Below are 20,217 nucleotides of genomic sequence, written 5' to 3'. Positions count from 1 at the left end.
AAATTTTGTTTACCTAAAAATATTTAAAATTTGTATTTTGAAGTATAATTTGGTGAAGGGTATATAAGATTCGGCATATAGTTCTCTTACTTGTTATACCCTTCACTTTCGTTAGAAGGGTATATATAAGTTTGTCATTCCGTTTGTAATTTCTACATTTTTCATTTCCGACCCCATAAAGTATATATATTCTGGATCCTTATAGATAGCGGAGTCGATTAAGCCATGTCCGAATGTCTGTCTGTCCGTCTGACTGTTGAAATCAATTTTCTGAAGACCCAAGATATCTTCGGGATCCAAATCTTCAATAATTCTGTCAGACATGCTTTCGAGAAGTTTGCTATTTAAAATCAGCAAAATCGGTCCATAAATAACGGAGATATGAGCAAAAAACCGGGACAACCTCGATTTTTGATCTATATCTGGATTACTAAGTCATTAATATAGACAATATGGATATCTAATGATAGATATTTCAAAGTCCTTTGCAACGATGTACATAAGGCTATAGTAAATTGGACCTACAATGGGTCAAAATCGGGAAAAATATTTTTTAACCCGAATTTTTTTTTCATCAAAAAATTTTTTTTGTCATACATTTTTTTCCAAAAAAAAAGAATTAAAAACTAAAAAGAATTTTTAAAAAAATTTTTTAAAAAAATTAAAAAACAATTTCAAAAAAAAAAAATTTTGAAAAACAATTAAAAAAATAAATAAATTTTGTTTACCTAAAAATATTTAAAAAAATTTATTTTAAAGTATAATTTGGTGAAGGGTATATAAGATTCGGCACAGCCGAATATAGCTCTCTTACTTGTTTACTGTATAATTTTGTACTTTAAATTTATTTTGAAACTGCAAAATCCTTTCTTTAATCATCTGCACTATAAAACACTTTGTACTCGTTCAACCTTTCAAATTCACACTAAATTGCTAAATTTATCGACAAATTTTACCTTTTAATACAAACAATTAATCATTTTATAAATTTATTTATACCTGTGATTACTATTATTAGGTTTAAGTATTGTGTTTTGCATTTAAATTGTATTGTGTTTTGTTGAAACCTAATACAACAATAAAATTATAATAAATTTTCCTATAATAGTTTAATTTCAAAACCATAAATCTATATTAGCAAAGGCTCATGTGTGTACGCGCGTTAAAAATCACATCGGCAGGAGGTTTAAATTAAATGGTTGCTAACGAAATAACAACAAATCTATTGTTTTATTAAATTACAAAACAATCAAATATTTATCAAATAAAATACACAAAACATATGCCGAGAATTTAACGCACTAAACAGCGGAAAAATTAAATGTAATGTATACTTATAGGGATAATAAGGGTGTCCGGAAAATAAATATTTATAGAAAAGGGTTAATTTTGCTTCAAAACAAGAACTTTTCATTGGCCAAAATTGCTATAAAACATATCTACTACAACATTATAATTTATTTTTAATTTTATTTTAAATTAAAATTCTTAATTATTTTTATTTTCCCTTAAATTTCTTAAGGTTCATCCTAACCGGCCTAGTATGCCGCTGCGCACTTCCGCTGCCCTAGTGTTTTCAAAATATGTTTACATCCATAAATAGATATATATTTTAATATTGTTTGTTGTAAAACAATAAAATTTATGCAAATAAATAATTGTAAAACATTTTAGGTATTTTTAATCGCAACGTAATACGATTGATTGGTATTGTCGGTGTCATAGTAAAAACATATTTTATAAACATACCTCAATCCCTATTACAGTATGGTTGTGTCAATCTATACAAAAAAAAAACTATTTAATTTCGTTTAACAAACAATAGCTGCAAATATCCTAGCTATTATTTAATTATTTCAATATGTATTCTAACTGGTTTACAATCAAACAAATAGTCGTCAGAAAGGTAAATATTTTTGAGAGAAAATTTAATTTAATTGTGAAATAACTTTTATTTGATTGCTGGTAAATAAATGTGTATTTATAAATTAATCTATTCAAAGGTATTCTGGAACTATTATTAATTTGTTCATCAGTACTAAATAGACTTTATCTATTTTTGCTTTTGTTCAATTCTATTTCAGATTCCAGTTGAGTTCTGGTTCAGATTCTAATTTAGTTTCTAGTTTAGATTTTAGTTCAGATCCCAGATCTGATTCTAGTTCAACGTCTAGCTCAAACTCCAGTTTATTTCTAATCAGATTATATTTTAGATTCTAGGACATAATACGATTTTGGTTGAGATTCTAGTTGCAAATTCAGTTCAGATTTTATTTGAGACTCTAGTTCAGATATTATTTCAGATTCTAGCTGAGATTCTATTTAAGAAACTTGTTCAGACTCTAGTTCAAATTCCTGTGTAGTTCTAGGTCAGATTATATATCAGGTTCTAGTTGATTTTCTAGTTCTGATTATACTAAAGATTATAGATTCTTGTTCAGCTTCTAGTAAGATTCTCTTTCGAATTCCAGTTAATATTCTAGTGAAAAGTCAAGTATGGATTCCAGTCGATATTCTAATTTGAATTCTATTGACTTAAAAATGCGGCATTTACAATAGATGTCGTATGTTTTGAACGCGGTTTTTGTTTTTAATAACTTTTTTGTCATTTTGAAGGTTATTTTTTGTCATTTTGAAGGTCATTTATTCTTACTGAGTTATTGAACACTATAGTGTAAACAACGAGGTTTTTTTGCTTCGAAAATGTTGAATATTGTGCCAACAAAGCGTCATATGCTGGAAGTTTTGCTTTAATTCTTTAATTTGAAAAAAAGTGCAGCTGATGCTCACGTATTGCTCACCAAAGCCTATGGTGAATGTGTTTCAACGTGCGAGAGATGGTTTGTGTGGTTCAGTAGTGGTGATTTTGATACGGAAGACAAATATCGCCTTGGCCAGCCAAAAAAGTTTCAAGACCAAGAATTGGAGGGATTACTCCATGAAAATTCTTATCAAACTCAACAAGAGCTTGAAAAATCATTGGGGGCTACTCAAGCAGTTTGCGAGCAGCAGAATTCATCCAAAAGCAGGGAAATTCGGTAACATATGAAATGAAACCGAGAGACTTTGAAAAACGATTTTCTAAAAGAAAATAAAAATTAATCCATTACGATAACCCGATGCGTAAGAGATCGTACATGAAGCCCAGCCAACCAGCCGAATCGACACCAAAGCTAACTATTCGTGACTCTAAGATAATGCTCTGTATTTTGTGGAATCAAATAGAAACGACTATTATGATCTGCTGACATCTGACCAGACCATCACAGGGAACCTTTACCAAACGCAACTGATTCGTTTGAAGCAGGCATTTGCCGAAAAATGCCCAGAATATGTGGCTAGATATAAAACCGTATTATTCCATCATGACAACGCTCGGCCACATTTTGCAATACCTGTTAAAAACTATTTAGAATGAAAGGGTTGGAAAGTTTTGCCTCAACCGTTCAGACCTTGCCCAGTCCGAATACGATTTGTTTCGGACGATTCAGAACGCTCTCTCTGGGATACGCTTCACTTTGAACAAAGTATCTGATATTGGCTTCATTTGTGCCTGGCCTTGTTTCAAAATAAAAGCTAAACATTTGAAAAAATACCGCATTTTTAAGTCATACACGCAATAACTTTAGTTGAAATAGTAGAGAGACTAGTTCAAATTCCAGAATTCCAGATTCTAGTTCACATTCGAATCCAGTTTAGATTCCTGTTATACCCTTCGCCATGAGTGGCAAGGGTATATATAAGTTTGTCATTCCGTTTGTAATTTCTACATTTTTCATTTGCGACCCCACAAAGTATATATATTCTGGATCGTTATAGATAGCGAAGTCGATATAGCCATGTCCGTCTGTATGTTGAAATCAACATCGGTTGCTATTTAAAATCGACAAAATCGGCCCATAAATGGCTGATATATAAGGAAAAAACCTAGATTTTTGCCCTTGTTTTTTATCTATATCTGGATTACTAAATCATTAATATAGACAATATGGATATCTAATGATAGATATTTCAAAGTCCATTGCAACGATGTATATAAGGCTATAGTAAGTTGGACCTACAATGGGTCAAAATCGGGAAAAATATTTTTTTTACCCGAATTTTTTTTCGTCATAAATTCATTTCCAAAATTAAAAAAAAAAAATTGGAAAAATTTAAAAAAAAATTTAAAAAAAAAAATTTGGAAAAATTAAAAAAAAAACAAATTTGGAAAAAACTTTTTTAAAAAAAAGTAAAAACAATTTGAACTAGAACTGAACTATATCATATCGTAGTTCAGTTCTTGTTCAGATTATAGTACAGATTCTAGTTTAGATTATAAGTTATTGTTGAAACTCTAGTTCAGATTCTAGTCCAGATACTAGTTGAAATTCTTCTTGAGATTTTAGTTGAGATTCTAGATGAAATTCTAGTTGAGGTTCTAGTTGCGATTCTCGTTTAGATTTTAGTTCAGGTTCTAGTTACGATTCTGGTTCAGATTCTAATTCAGTTCTAGTTGAGGTTTTAGTTCAAATTCTATTACAGATTAGTTCACATTCTAGTTATACTCTCCACCACCATACGTGGTGAATGAGGGTATATATAAGTTTGTCATTCCGTGTGTAACATTGAGAAATATTCATCTGAGACCCAACAAAGTATATATATTATTGATCCTTATGAAATTCTAAGTCGATTGAGCCATGTCCGCCTGTGTAAAACATGCTCACGTCCAAAATACGCAAACAAACTTAGTAGAGTTGCAAGAAAAATGTTTATTATTGTTCTAAGCAGTTTGGTATTGAAAATCAGCGAAATCGGTACAGTGGAACCAAAGTTATGAATTAAAATGTGGGACAACCTCAAATAAAAATTGATAATTTTCACATATTTTTGGACATTTTTTGTAAATATATTGCAGCTAATATCATAAAAAAATAAGTTTCGTGGTAAAAAAAATTATATTACAAAATTTTTCGTGGATCGGCCCATATTTGACCATAGCCCCCATATAAAGTACACTTCCGAAAATCTCTTAAATAAGCATAAATGTCTTATAAATGTCGCTATCAAGTTGAAATTCGACATAAATAATCCCCATATATACCAAAATCGCTGTACCTAATTCTATGAAGATCGGCCGATAATTAGTTATAGCTCCCATATAAGGACCACTTCCGAAAAATACAATAACCTACATAAATATCTAAAAAATATCAATATCAAAACAAAATTTCACACACATCCGTAATTTATATATAGAAATCATACTACTGGATTTTGTGAATATCGGTCCATATTTGACCATAGCTTCCATATAAGGTCCACTTCCAAAAATCAGTTAAGTACTCATAAATCTCTTATAAATACATTTATCATGCTAAAATTCGACAAAAATTATACACATATATATAGATATCACTGTACCAAATTTTATGCAGATTGGCCAATAATTGGTCATAGCTCCCCTATAAGGCCTATTTCCGAAAAAAGATATTAACCGTAAAAAATATTAAAAACATATCGATATCAAAATGAAATTACGCACAGATCAGTAATTTGTATCCAGTAATCATTGTTCATAACCTCCATATAAGATCCACTTCAGGAAAACACATTAACCTGCACAAATATCCATAAAAATTTATTCTGAACCAAAATTTTACACCGATCAGTAATTTGTATCCAAGAATCGTACTACAAGATTTTTTATATATTGGTCCATAATTCGACATAGCTCCCATATGAGGTCCACTCTTATTAATAGCGTTGTTTATATGAAATTCTACAAAAATAGCCCTTAAATACTTAGGACCATAATAGGTCATAGCATCCATATATTAAACCAAAATAGTACAGAGATCAGTAATTTGTATTCAAAAATCATAATACTCAATTTTGTGAATATTGGTCCACCGCTCTCATATAAATACATACATAAAAATCACGTTATAATATTTTATGACAATCGAATCATAATAGGTCAAAGCTCCCACATAAGTCCCACAACCAAATATTTTGAAATTTGTCTAAATATATTTGTATACCCTTTTTTATAATCTGTTTCTTCAATTGAGGTTAAAAGGGAAAAATGTTGATCCAAACGTATTAACTAATTATTAAGTTATAAATTCTTAAATTTCATACGTTCTAATAGGGATTTCAGTTATAAATTCCTGAATTAGTTGTTATACCATCATATTTACGTGGAGGGTATTTAAGATTCGGCACAGCCGAATATAGTACTCTTACTTATTTATTTTCTAGTTGGGATTATAATTTATAGTTGAGACTCTAGTTCAGATTCTAGTTTAGATTCTAGTTGAAATTCTGGGTGAGATTCTAGTTGGATTTTAGTGCAGATTCTAGTTCAGATTTAGTTCAAATTCTAGTACAGATACTAATCTAGTTTCTAGTTGAGTTTCTGTTTGAGATTCTGGTTGAGATTCTAGTTTAAATTCCAGCTCAGACTCTAGATGATATTCAATTTGAAATTCTAATTGAGATTCGAATGGAGGTTCTAGTTGAAATTCTTGTTAAAATTCTTATTAAAATTCTACTTTAGATTCTAGTTCAGATCATATTTCACATTCTAATTAAGATTCAGTTTGAGATTCTAGTTGATATTCTAATTGAGATTCTAGTTTTGATTCTAGATAAGATTATATTTCAGGTTGTGTTTCATATTATAGTTAAGATTCTAGTTCAAATTCTAGTGCAGGTTTGTTTTGAAATTTTAGTTCAACTTTTATTGAAAATACTAGTCCAGTTTTTTGTTGTGATTCCTTTTAAGATTCCAGTTGCAATTATTGTTGAGCTTATAATGCAGATTATTTTTCAAATTTAAGTTCAGATTCTAGTTGAAATTGCAGTTAATTCTAGTTTAAATTTTAGTTCAGATTCTAGTTGAGATTCTATTTGGATTTATGTTTTTAGTTCAAATTACAGACACTAGTCCAGTTTCTTAAGGAGTTTCTGGTTGAGATTCTTGTTAAGAATCTGTCTTCAGTTAGAGTTCTAGTTGCGATTTAGTTAATTCCAGTTTAAGCACTTCTTGAAATTCTTGTTCCAATAATACTAATTCAGTTTCTATTTCAGTTTTTGTTAAATTTTTATTTTTTTAGCCCCCCACCAGCTTACTTTTATCTTGTTTATGTTTTTAATGAAATTTTCACTTTCTTTTTAAATGACTTCATTAACCTCAATATTCCCTCCAAATTGTTTGACATTAAATCATGTCATAACAATTTCTATAAATTGTGTTGAAACTTCCAATTTCATATCTACCATTTAAACAACACAATACTTTGGGAAATAAAATTTTAACACAAAAAAAAAACAAATTGTAATGAAAATAAAAGAAAAATCAAATTTTCTTATTTAAAAAGTTTTTTTTTTACAACTGAAAATTTACTCTGCAATAACAGTTTGTATGGGAAGCACAAAAAAAACAAATATGAAAATGGAAATGGAATAAAAATGAAAATTTGGTCAAATATGCAAAGTATGATGAAGTGTTTCAGCAACATGGCCAGCACACACTTTAAGGTTTACATTTGCAGTGTGATGAAAAAGGCCTGGCAGGACACTTTATGATTGGTTAGGCTGGAGTTATAATGGAGTTTTTTTTTATTTGTATTGTAATTTTGATGTGTAAAGAAGATATTTATTTGTTTTGTGTGATTTTGGTTAAAAGATGTAATAAATTTGAAAAAAAAAAATTGAAATAAAGGAAATATTGATAATAATAATAAATATTTATAAATAAAAATTTAATTTAAATGATAACTGAACTCAAAATGTTATTGGCCACAACAACCTTTACTGCATTTATACGTATTTTCGGTATTTGTTATGGCCAAGTTAAATAAAATATCAGAAATAAAACAACAACAACAACCATTTTTATCTTTTAATATTTCAATTTTATATTGTTATTTGTGTATTTTACAATATTTTATTCCTGGGTTTTTTACGATTTTTCAAATATTGATAGTGAAAATTGGAAAAACTGTTGTTGGCCGAAATGAAACAACAACGAAAACAAATATTTTATTTAATTTCCGTTTGTGAATTTTTATTAACATTGTCATCATCTCTGTCTCTCTCCCTCTCTCTCTCTCTTTCTCCCTCTCTTTTAATGCGTTACAACATGTCCTTTTACATTTTGGCATATAAATCAATATAAACATTTTACATCATCAACATCCATCTGGTTTTTATCATGAACTGTGAACCGCAAACATCAACAACTACAACAACAATAACAACAACAACTACAATGAAATATACTATTTACAAAATATCTGCTGCGTGAATTGAAATGGATTGATGGCTGGTTTGGTTGGTGGGTGCGTGCGTTCGTTCGTTCGTTTGTTCGTTTTAATACAGGTGTCCCCTCGCAACCCAGCAATTTCCGGGCCACCGATATCGGTGAGACCGCAGTTACATTGCAATGGTCCAAACCGACACATTCCAGTGAAAATATTGTTCATTATGAATTATACTGGAATGATACATACGCCAAACAGGATCATCACAAGTGAGTATAACACCTTTAGCGGCATTATCGTCATCATCGTCATCATCATCATTGGGTGTCATGCTGTAGATGATAATGATGTTGCTGGTGACAAGTAGAATGCAAAATAAAAATATTGAAATAAATACAGGAAATTTCATTAAAATAAATAAATTAATGGTTTATTGGAAATTTAATTTTTTTCTGTTATTGAATAAGTTAAAGCGGAAATTTATTTATGATAAACAAAATATTTGTTTTTAAATGTAGAGGTTAATTTAGGATTTAGTAATTTGTTTTAATATTTGTTTATTAAACAAATTTGCAAACGGCTGAAGGGGCTGGTAAAATAAAAAAAAGTGTCAGTTTTGATGATTCACATCAGGGTGAAAATGAGCTAAACCGATGTGAATGATTGTGCTTGTTAACAAATCAATATTGAAACACTATTTGGCGCGAAATTTTCGAACTGTAGCCGCCAACTTTTATTATTGTTTAACAATGAAAATGCGTTATTCGGGGTTGTCATAGAATCCAATCATTGTCGGAATTGGTTTTAAAAACGACTGAAAAAGTACATAGGTCTCGTGAAATCGAAAATTATCAGTTTTATAATCGATCTAGAATTAAATTCTTTATCGATTAAGCAAAAAATTACATTGGATTTCATAAGTCAAATGTACCGTTTTTGTCGTTTTCATAACCAATTCTGATAGTGATTGGATTCTATGACAACCCCGATTCTCTCGTGTAATGCTCCATTTTTAGGTTAGGTATCAGGCAGCCGTCCAAAACCTTTCGTCTCGTGCAGCTCATGATCGTTCTCTTTGTGGTACCTGAGGAAATAGAAGATAAAATAATGAAGAAATTGACGTAAAAAAATAGGGAAATCTATAGTTGAGTGAGAGTAAAGTTTGCAAGATAAAATATAGGTAGAAATTGGATGAGATAAGAGAAGAATTTAAGAATTGTAGGAATTCAAATAGCGCCATGAGAGTAGCAATTTGCGTGTGTGGACTTATCAACCACCAGCTTTCCCTAATAAAGGCGTCTATGCACCTTAATTCCCTCCCAGATAACCCGGAGAGATTACTAAAGGATCGCTCCCCCAAAAGCCTGGCACGTAAATAACACAGTACCGAACAATAACAAAAGAAGTGAAAAATGGTATATTCCTCCTCCTCATTCTGACAACTCCTGCAGAAGTCGTGTTGAGGCAGCCCAAGTCTTGCAGCATGAGTACCGAAAGTGCAATGAACGGTGATCATAGCCACCATATTGCAACTGTACAACTGTTGAATGTCTCGCCATCTCATTTAACCCTCCGTTAGTCGCAATCATTTTCAATTGAGATTAGTCGCAATGTATCAAATTGATATCAATAAAGAAGAATCCGCGTTTGAAAATTGTCTCTTCACTTTTTATTTGGTAAACATAAAAACAATTGAGGGATTCAAACGGTCTGCTATTATGTCGTATTGTCATAATGTCGTAAAATATTTTCTTAGTTTAAAAAAATTCTTGTTGTGCTGCAAACAAAAAAGTGCTATTATATGACAAACTAAAGGTACGGTCACACACAGCTAATATTTGACGTTTATCGTCAAATATTTCATTGCCTGAATCTGACCACAAATAAAATTTAGAGCAAACAACAAAACAGATGATTTTAGTCAAACAAAATTATTTGTCGGCAAACAAAATATTTTCTTAATGTGAACAAAGTGTGACCACTAGCTACATAAATACCTAAAAAATATATAATTTGATCTTGCAAATATTTTTAAGGTTAAAGCACTTATTTCGAATTGTAAAGTAATCATTTTATTAGAGATTTATTGAATTTTGTTATCATATATTGAATTTAATTTTTCACTTTTTGTTTGACCAAACTGCTGCGAAAAAGAATCAGTAAATATATTTGCCGTGTGGTCACACTATATCAAACACTTTCATAAAATAATTGTTTGATCAAATAGAAAAAAACAGAAAATTATTTGCTCAGCATGGCGGAAAAATAAGAGGAGATTATTTAAATATTTTTCGTACTAAATTAAAGACACAAATTCACTATTTTTTTTTAAACATAAATACATATTCAATATTTCTTGAATATTTGTTATTTAAACTATTTTCACTAAAAAAATGCATCAATAAATGAAGTCTTCTTCTTCACATAAAAGTCATTCAGCCTAGGATGACATACTGGGAGAAAAACAAATTGAAGACATGAAGTCTATGTTGCGATTTTTGCAATTTTATGCGATTTATATTTTTATACGTTTAACATAGTCTGATGTTTGATTATTTTTTATTTATACATGTAGTTTGTCTATTTTTAAAATTTAAAATTGCTCATATGTCCATATGGAATATTAACTGAAATTTTATACAGATTGAATTTAAAATCAAAGAAAATTTTTTATACATACATAAATAGTATGAATTGATTGTAATTAAAAAATAATTCTTAAACAGTATGATCTGTTTAATTTTTTTTTACTGCAGAAGAAGAATATGTCTAATAGCATTTTTCACTTTTCTGATTTTAGTATCATACAAAAATTTTTATTATAAATTTTTAGATAATGCGATTGAATTGGAATTAATTAAAAATTTATTGAAAAAAGGTAAACATTTCCATAAAATTTAACAATATTTGTGAACATGTTCTTATTCTGAATGAAAAAAAATTGGAAAAAGTCGTGTTCGATTAATAACCCAGCAAAAACTTTACTTACCTAGTAAGCCAGCAAGTATAATTGGAGCAAAGCGATAACTACTTATTATTTGACTGAAACACTACTTACCGTTGTTCGAGATTTTTAAAAAATTCAGCGGTCAAGCTTACAAATGTACTTACAATCAGTTGAGAAATAAGTAGTAAATTCACAACAAGAATATGTAGCTAAAAAAAAACACAAAAAATATTGCCTTGTGTGGGAATCGAACAGTCACATTATTTGCTTGTGTTTGATAGTCAAGCTGCTAACTCACTGCTCCATGTAAGAGTTATTTTATTGGAAGTTAACAATAGTTTTAACATCAACATGTAAATGAATATGATATGAACAAAAAAATTAATGGCTTTGACAGGTGGCGAACCACTAACCTCCCGTTTTCCAGTCAAACACACTAGATAGCTATGCTAAATGCAAAAGTTCATTACCAGCCTGTATAAAAATAAGTACTTATTCTAGTAAATAAAATAATGTGTTGGATAACCACCACTCCTTACAAAAGAATGCATGAAATAACTAGTTGTCATTACAAAAATTCACAAAATTTTTGCTGGGAATATGTATTAAAAAACCAATAAGCATTTTTACTGGAATTCAAGTTGATAGCAAGTGTAATTCAAGCCTTGAGTTATAGTCAAGCAATTTAATTACAGTTGTATTACACTTTATTTCAATAGCATTCTCCAGTAAAAAGGAAACATAAATTCAAGCCATATGTTTTTGTTTGAAAAATATTTAATATTTCAAATATTTTTCAAGTATAAAACATGATTACATTTCCATTAAATTTCAATTATGAATTGTGATAGTAATATAATTTAATAAATAAACATTTAATAATTATATTATTAAATTGTTCAAGCTTATGTTCTTTTCGCGATTTGTTTTCATTATTTAGCGATTTTTAATTTAAGATATAGCAACACTAATTTTGCGATAACACATGATGCAACAGCTGTTATTTGACGCTGTTTGATCTTGCAAATGAATTGCAAGATCAAATAAAAAAATACCCAAAATGCAGGAAAATATTTGCTGTTTAGTGGTCACACATTGGTCACATTACAAGAATGTTTTCATATTGGCAAATAAATTTGTTTGACCTAATTCAGCTGTTTTCTTGTTTGCAGTGCAAAAATATTTTCTGTTCAAACTAGAAACATAAAATATTTGACGCTTAAATAAAAGTACTGAAATTTCATAATTATTTCAAATCTAAAGCAAAATCTGGTAATATTTTACTTTCTAGAAATGTCTTTTTTATTGATAAAAGAAATTAAAGTTGTTTTGCAGCTTTATTTAATAATTATTTAGAACAAATATTACCATAAATGGTCACACAAGACAAATATATTTTCCCCTTTGTGTGTTTGATAGTATTTCGGTGTAGTTTGATTAAACAAATATGGCAAATAAATGTGTACAGTGTGAACACAAAATCAACCCATGAATTATTTGATGTAGTTTTGATCAAACACATGAAACATCTTGTGTCAAATAATTTGCGTAGTCTGACCCTACCTTAATAAACATAGTTCAAAAAGTCTTATTAGTTCACAACTTTTTTGTTTGAAACCCAACAAAAATTTGTTTAAACTAAAAATATATTTTATGACATTATGACAATACGACCTAATAGGAGACCGTTTGAATCCCCCAAATATTAAATTCAAAGTAGTTAATAGAGTAATCAAAATAAAATTTCAGTAAAAAATATATTTTTATCAAAAAATAGTTTCAAAATTAGGACATTTAAAAAAATTTACAATAAAAAAATTGTTGCTGTATCTACCAGATCAGTTGCGACTAACTGTCTGTATATATACGAATATTCCTACCAGATATCCAGTAAAATCAGATCCAGTTGACCGCTCTCCTAATGGCCGATAGAATCTATATCCATTTGGGAGTCTAAAGAACATTATTTTCCAAAATTCAGGAATGCCCACTCTGTCCCCTTTTTTGGACCCATCCGTATAGGGAACCAAGGGAGGGACCATCATCAGGTTCTATACTGTATGGGATTGAGAAACAGAAGTTCCTCAGGAAGAAGGGTTGGGGGGTGCAGTAATCAATATGATCAAGAAGATTTTGAATACTTCCTATTATGCAAGCATGTCCACAGGATCTATAATTCCATGCATTACAGACGTTAAGCCTAAAGGCCGTGTTCTTTTTAATACCCTTTCTCCATTTTTACTAGCCCTAAATTGGCAACGCTTTACTGCACAAATGGCGGCAAATTCTAATAAGGTGTGAATTTTAATATATCCTCTATTTTGCAATTGTTTTTTTTTTTTGAATTCATTTTCGAATTACGATTTTCGGCAAAACCCAATTTTAGCTATGAGTGCTCTTAACTGAATGTGCAACAATGCTACTGTCAACAGGCTTCAATTAGTCAGTTGACTCCTGTCAAAATTTTAACAAGCTTCGTCATTTAGTTTGTGTTTGACAGATATTGACTACCTCGTGACTTGAGGAGAAATTGGAAAGAAGTTTATTTCTACTGCTCAATATGTAATATTTTTTGTGGAAAAATTAATTGCTCAATTAACGGCTAAGCTTGATAAATACTATGGGAACTCTGCAATATTAATTTCAATGGTAAAAAAGTGGTTTACTGAATTTCGTTGCGGCCGAACGTTCTAGACGGCCAGTTGAAATCTCTAAATCACGATATGGTGTTGGCCGATCGGAGATTGAAAGTGCGAGAGATTGTGGAAGCCATAGGCATCTCACATGACTCAGTGTTTTCTATTTTGAATGATTTCTTTGGTATGAGAAAGCTTTCCGCAAGATGGCTGCCGCGACGACAAGCGTGTGCACAAATGTACAGTTTCCATTGCAAAAATCCATGAATTAAGCTACGAACTGCTCTCTCTTCCGCCATATTTCCACTTTGTTTCTAAACCTAAAGAAATTTCTCGGCCGAAAGAGATTTGACTCTCAGAAAAAGCCCTATTTTGATGACAAATCTTATTTTTTGAAAGGGATACAAAAATTGAAGAAAGGTTGGTCAAAGATGTGTGTGAAGATAAATTCGTATTTAACTAGCACAGACAAAAACCACATTTTTTAACATTGCTCATTTTACAGTCAACAGAGCACTGTTAATCACTTAACAGTCTTGATAATTGAATTATAATACAAAAATACGTCTGAAATAGGTATCAGAAATAATTTCAGAAACAATTTCAGAAATATAAAAAATTAAAAAAAATATTTCAGATGTTTTTTTATAATAATATTAAAAAAAAAACATTTTGAAAAAAGTCACTTTTATGATGAAGTTCAGGCGACGAATTTGGAAAAATATGGAGTTGCACACGTAACCCACTATATACGAATGGTAGTCCAATGGGTCCTAAATGCGACTGCATAAGTCGAATTTCTGAAATAATTTTGGAATTTGAGAAAAACAGTTTTTAAAAAAAGTCTATTTTGAAAAAAGTCACTTTTATGATGAAGTTCAGGCGACGAATTTGGAAAAATATGGAGTTGCACACGTAACCCACTATATACGAATGGTAGTCCAATGGGTCCTAAATGCTACTGCATAAGTCGAATTTCTGAAATAATTTTGGAATTTGAGAAAAACAGTTTTTAAAAAAAGTCTATTTTGAAAAAAGTCACTTTTATGATGAAGTTCAGGCGACGAATTTGGAAAAATATGGAGTTGCACACGTAACCCACTATATACGAATGGTAGTCCAATGGGTCCTAAATGCGACTGCATAAGTCGAATTTCTGAAATAATTTTGGAATTTGAGAAAAACAGTTTTTAAAAAAAGTCTATTTTGAAAAAAGTCACTTTTATGATGAAGTTCAGGCGACGAATTTGGAAAAATATGGAGTTGCACACGTAACCCACTATATACGAATGGTAGTCCAATGGGTCCTAAATGCGACTGCATAAGTCGAATTTCTGAAATAATTTTGGAATTTGAGAAAAACAGTTTTTAAAAAAAGTCTATTTTGAAAAAAGTCACTTTTATGATGAACTTCAGGCGACGAATTTGGAAAAATATGGAGTTGCACACGTAACCCACTATATACGAATGGTAGTCCAATGGGTCCTAAATGCGACTGCATAAGTCGAATTTCTGAAATAATTTTGGAATTTGAGAAAAACAGTTTTTAAAAAAAGTCTATTTTGAAAAAAGTCACTTTTATGATGAATTTCCAAATTCCAAAATTGTTTCAGAAATTCGACTTATGCAGTCGCATTTAGGACCCATTGGACTACCATTCGTATATAGTGGGTTACGTGTGCAACTCCATATTTTTCCAAATTCGTCGCCTGAAGTTCATCATAAAAGTGACTTTTTTCAAAATAGACTTTTTTTAAAAACTGTTTTTCTCAAATTCCAAAATTATTTCAGAAATTCGACTTATGCAGTCGCATTTAGGACCCATTGGACTACCATTCGTATATAGTGGGTTACGTGTGCAACTCCATATTTTTCCAAATTCGTCGCCTGAAGTTCATCATAAAAGTGACTTTTTTCAAAATAGACTTTTTTTAAAAACTGTTTTTCTCAAATTCCAAAATTATTTCAGAAATTCGACTTATGCAGTCGCATTTAGGACCCATTGGACTACCATTCGTATATAGTGGGTTACGTGTGCAACTCCATATTTTTCCAAATTCGTCGCCTGAACTTCATCATAAAAGTGACTTTTTTCAAAATAGACTTTTTTTAAAAACTGTTTTTCTCAAATTCCAAAATTATTTCAGAAATTCGACTTATGCAGTCGCATTTAGGACCCATTGGGCTACCATTCGTATATAGTGGGTTACGTGTGCAACTCCATATTTTTCCAAATTCGTCGCCTGAACTTCATCATAAAAGCGACTTTATTCAAAATAGACTTTTTTTAAAAACTGTTTTTCTCAAATTCCAAAATTATTTCAGAAATTCGACTTATGCAGTCGCATTTAGGACCCATTGGACTACCATTCGTATATAGTGGGTTACGTGTGCAACTCCATATTTTTCCAAATTCGTCGCCTGAAGTTCATCATAAAAGTGACTTTTTTCAAAATAGACTTTTTTTAAAAACTGTTTTTCTCAAATTCCAAAATTATTTCAGAAATTCGACTTATGCAGTCGCATTTAGGACCCATTGGACTACCATTCGTATATAGTGGGTTACGTGTGCAACTCCATATTTTTCCAAATTCGTCGCCTGAACTTCATCATAAAAGTGACTTTTTTCAAAATAGACTTTTTTTAAAAACTGTTTTTCTCAAATTCCAAAATTATTTCAGAAATTCGACTTATGCAGTCGCATTTAGGACCCATTGGACTACCATTCGTATATAGTGGGTTACGTATGCAACTCCATATTTTTCCAAATTCGTCGCCTGAACTTCATCATAAAAGTGACTTTTTTCAAAATAGACTTTTTTTAAAAACTGTTTTTCTCAAATTCTAAAATTATTTCAGAAATTCGACTTATGCAGTCGCATTTAGGACCCATTGGACTACCATTCGTATATAGTGGGTTACGTGTGCAACTCCATATTTTTCCAAATTCGTCGCCTGAAGTTCATCATAAAAGTGACTTTTTTCAAAATAGACTTTTTTTAAAAACTGTTTTTCTCAAATTCCAAAATGATTTCAGAAATTCGACTTATGCAGTCGCATTTAGGACCCATTGGACTACCATTCGTATATAGTGGGTTACGTGTGCAACTCCATATTTTTCCAAATTCGTCGCCTGAACTTCATCATAAAAGTGACTTTTTTCAAAATGTTTTTTTTTTAATATTATTATAAAAAAAACATCTGAAATATTTTTTTTAATTTTTTATATTTCTGAAATTGTTTCTGAAATTATTTCTGATACCTATTTCAGACGTATTTTTGTATTATAATTCAATTATCAAGACTGTTAAGTGATTAACAGTGCTCTGTTGACTGTAAAATGAGCAATGTTAAAAAATGTGGTTTTTGTCTGTGCTAGTTAAATACGAATTTATCTTCACACACATTGGACAAAGTGCATAAAATAATTTTCTAATTTTCTAGGATAGCAAATGGACTTTTTGATCCATTTGCAATCCTATTAAAATTTTATACAAATTTTGTTTTAGAGACTCAATAAATATGTTATATAAAATCTTTATTTATTGACAAAACTCAGTGAAATTTTTAACGTTTTTTCAATTTGTAATTCTAAATAGTAAAATGTGAAAAAAGGTCAAAGGGAATCCCGCAATTCCTAAAAATTGGATCGAAAATCCCAAAAATGGTATTTTTTACAATTTTATCCATAGGCTCCATATTTTCTTCGTGGCTGGGAAAATACTTTGGGAATAAATAAAGAACACACCAATCTTTCCAAATATGTTTTCCGTTTTCTCATCCCTGCTTTGGAATTTTAGAACATGTGGTCTAAAGTTGAAATTTTGATAAAAAAATAGATCAAATTCCGAAGGGCGTAAGAGAGACATGTTCGAAAAATAGGACATGTTTTTTATTCCAAAATGTTCTTCAAAAAGATGCCTTATAAAAAACATAAAATTGTTATATGTCCTTAAAGAAAGTTTTTTTTTAATAAAAAAAAGAGTTAAGTCACCTTTTCGCACAAAAACCAGCAAAAATATACTATTTTTGGAATTTTTAAATTAAAAATCGTTTATTTTTGGATCCACAATTGATATTGCTCTGAAATCGTTTTTTATTATTGATAATTTAGTTGTCTAACTAACAAAAAACTCGAGTTCATTCCGTCAAAAAAGCGAACCTAGGTATGGAAAAATTTTAAAATTTAAATTTTGAAACGCCTATAACTCGGAAATTATAAGAGATAAATAGCTTTTTCAAGGCCTAGCCGAGCGCTTTCCCAAAATATAAAAATCTTTAAAATCGGAAGGGAAACAAAAAATGGCCCCTGGATAATTTTAATAACTTAAACTGGAATACTCCTTGGCTACGTCCTGGTCAAATTTTATCCCGATCGGAGCAGGCGTTTAGAAATGCAAAATTTATTTCCAAAAATTTTGATTCTGCCCCACTGTGCAGATATTTTTCATTAAAATTCAAAAGAATGTTAGGAATTTATTAAGGGATTTTTCCTGAAACTTTTGGGAATTATTAAACATGCTTTAGAAATTGTATTGGGCCGAAAGAGTAGCGTACTCCTCAAAAAAAAAAAAATTTGAGATATTCACATGGTCTGGTAGTAGTCATAATGTTGTAATATATTATAATAGTTTTTGTTGTGTTTTAAACAAATAAAGTATTATTTTATGACAAAACCATAAACGTAGTTGAAATAAGTGTTAATAATTTAGAACGTTTTTGTTTGAAACCCAACAAAAATTTGTTTAAACTATCAAAATATATTAGGACATTATGACCAAATAGTAGACCGTGTGAATATCCCAATTATTAAACATTTTGTTAAACAAATCTTGAACTATACAATTTGATTTCTAGAAATTTATTAAGAACACATAAGAGAATATAAAAAAAATATAATTAGGTTAATATATCTCATCAATTAAAAGTGACTGCCTTGTGAACTTTAAGAATTTCGGGGAAAACGAAAATCCTTAAATATTTACTGCCACTTCATAATTTTTCAAATTTTGTTAAACAAATTCTAGATATATAGGAATTGTTTTAAAGTTTTGTATTAAGGATACATCTTAGAATAAAAAACAGAAAGAATTTGGTCAAAAACGGTCAAGACTTTACTGAAACTGGGGTCAAAGTTCATTTTTTTTTAATATTTCACATATTCAATTTTGTTTACTTTTCTCTTTCATCTTCCAACAGGCGCATTTCCAATACCGAATCCTATACGCTTGATGGTTTGTATCCTGACACTTTATATTATATTTGGCTGGCAGCTCGTTCTCAAAGAGGTGAAGGTGCCACAACACCACCCATACCCGTCCGTACGAAACAATATGGTAAGTAAATATTTCATTTTAAACTAAACTATTACTATTTATTATATATAATAACTATAATACTACTTACTATATATATATATACAATATATAAAAATATATATTTAAAAAAAAATAATACAACTCTACATAAATCTATAACAAAATATATTTAAAATAACTTTAAAAAAAAAATTAACATAAGGTGCCAAAAAATCTATATAAAATTAAATAATTTTATAAAAAAAAAATCATAAAGTTTTTTTTATATAAAAATACTTAAACATAAAAATAAACAATACAGTAGTAGTTTTTACCAATAGTTTTAAGTTTTTCTTTTTATTTATATTTAACAATTTATATATATAATTAATATTTTAAGTTGAGTTTTTTTTTAAAAGGTGTTGTTTAAATGTAGAAAGTTAATGTTTTATATTTATACATATACTATATAACTATATATTTAAATTATTTACCAACCCCTTAGAGCATTAACTGAATTTTATATTAAATTTTTATTAATTTTTAAATACTATTTGTTGAGTTTATTATTTATTTAATGAAATATAAGGAATATTTAATATAACATAAAACAATAACATGAATCACAGTTGAATTAAGTTTTAAATTCGAAAATGTTGTAAACAAAGAAAAAAAGTTTAAAAACTTTAAACTAATTTAGTCAAAAAACATTATTATGTTATAATAATGATTTGTAAAATTCTGTTCTTAAATTTATAACATTTTATTTTAAAGTCTTCATAAAACTGTTGAAATCCTGTTATTTGATAAATATTTTTTGGATTTGAGTAAATCTCTCAAAAGTAAATAAAAATGGTGCTCAGGTCTTGTTAAAGTTTTCAAGTTATAGGCAGGTTTTTTCACACTTTTATTATAAAAAAGGCAATTTTTATGGCTTTCATTTGATTTAACTTTAATTTGTTAATTTTATTATTTAATTATACGTTAAACAAAGAAATACCTAAAGCTGAAAATACTAAATAAATTACAAGCTTTTTATTTATATTGCTTTAAAATTTACTGGTTCCCAAGAACTACGAAATAGT

General features: G+C 29.4%; 1 protein-coding gene across 1 annotated transcript in view; it reads left to right on the top strand.

The window, feature by feature from the left end:
- The window catches only part of Lar (tyrosine-protein phosphatase Lar), a 739,256-nt gene that overhangs the window by 664,486 nt on the left and 54,553 nt on the right, over positions 1-20,217 (top strand). Inside the window, exons 17-18 of the mRNA XM_065500666.1 lie at positions 8,371-8,521; positions 19,035-19,171. Of these exons, the coding sequence (XP_065356738.1) occupies positions 8,371-8,521; positions 19,035-19,171 (288 nt within the window). The remainder of the gene's footprint in view (positions 1-8,370; positions 8,522-19,034; positions 19,172-20,217) is intronic.

This window comes from Calliphora vicina, chromosome 2 (genome assembly GCF_958450345.1).
Source record: "Calliphora vicina chromosome 2, idCalVici1.1, whole genome shotgun sequence".
Classification (NCBI taxonomy): Eukaryota; Metazoa; Arthropoda; class Insecta; order Diptera; family Calliphoridae; genus Calliphora; species Calliphora vicina.
This window is presented reverse-complemented; position numbering and strand designations above follow the sequence as displayed.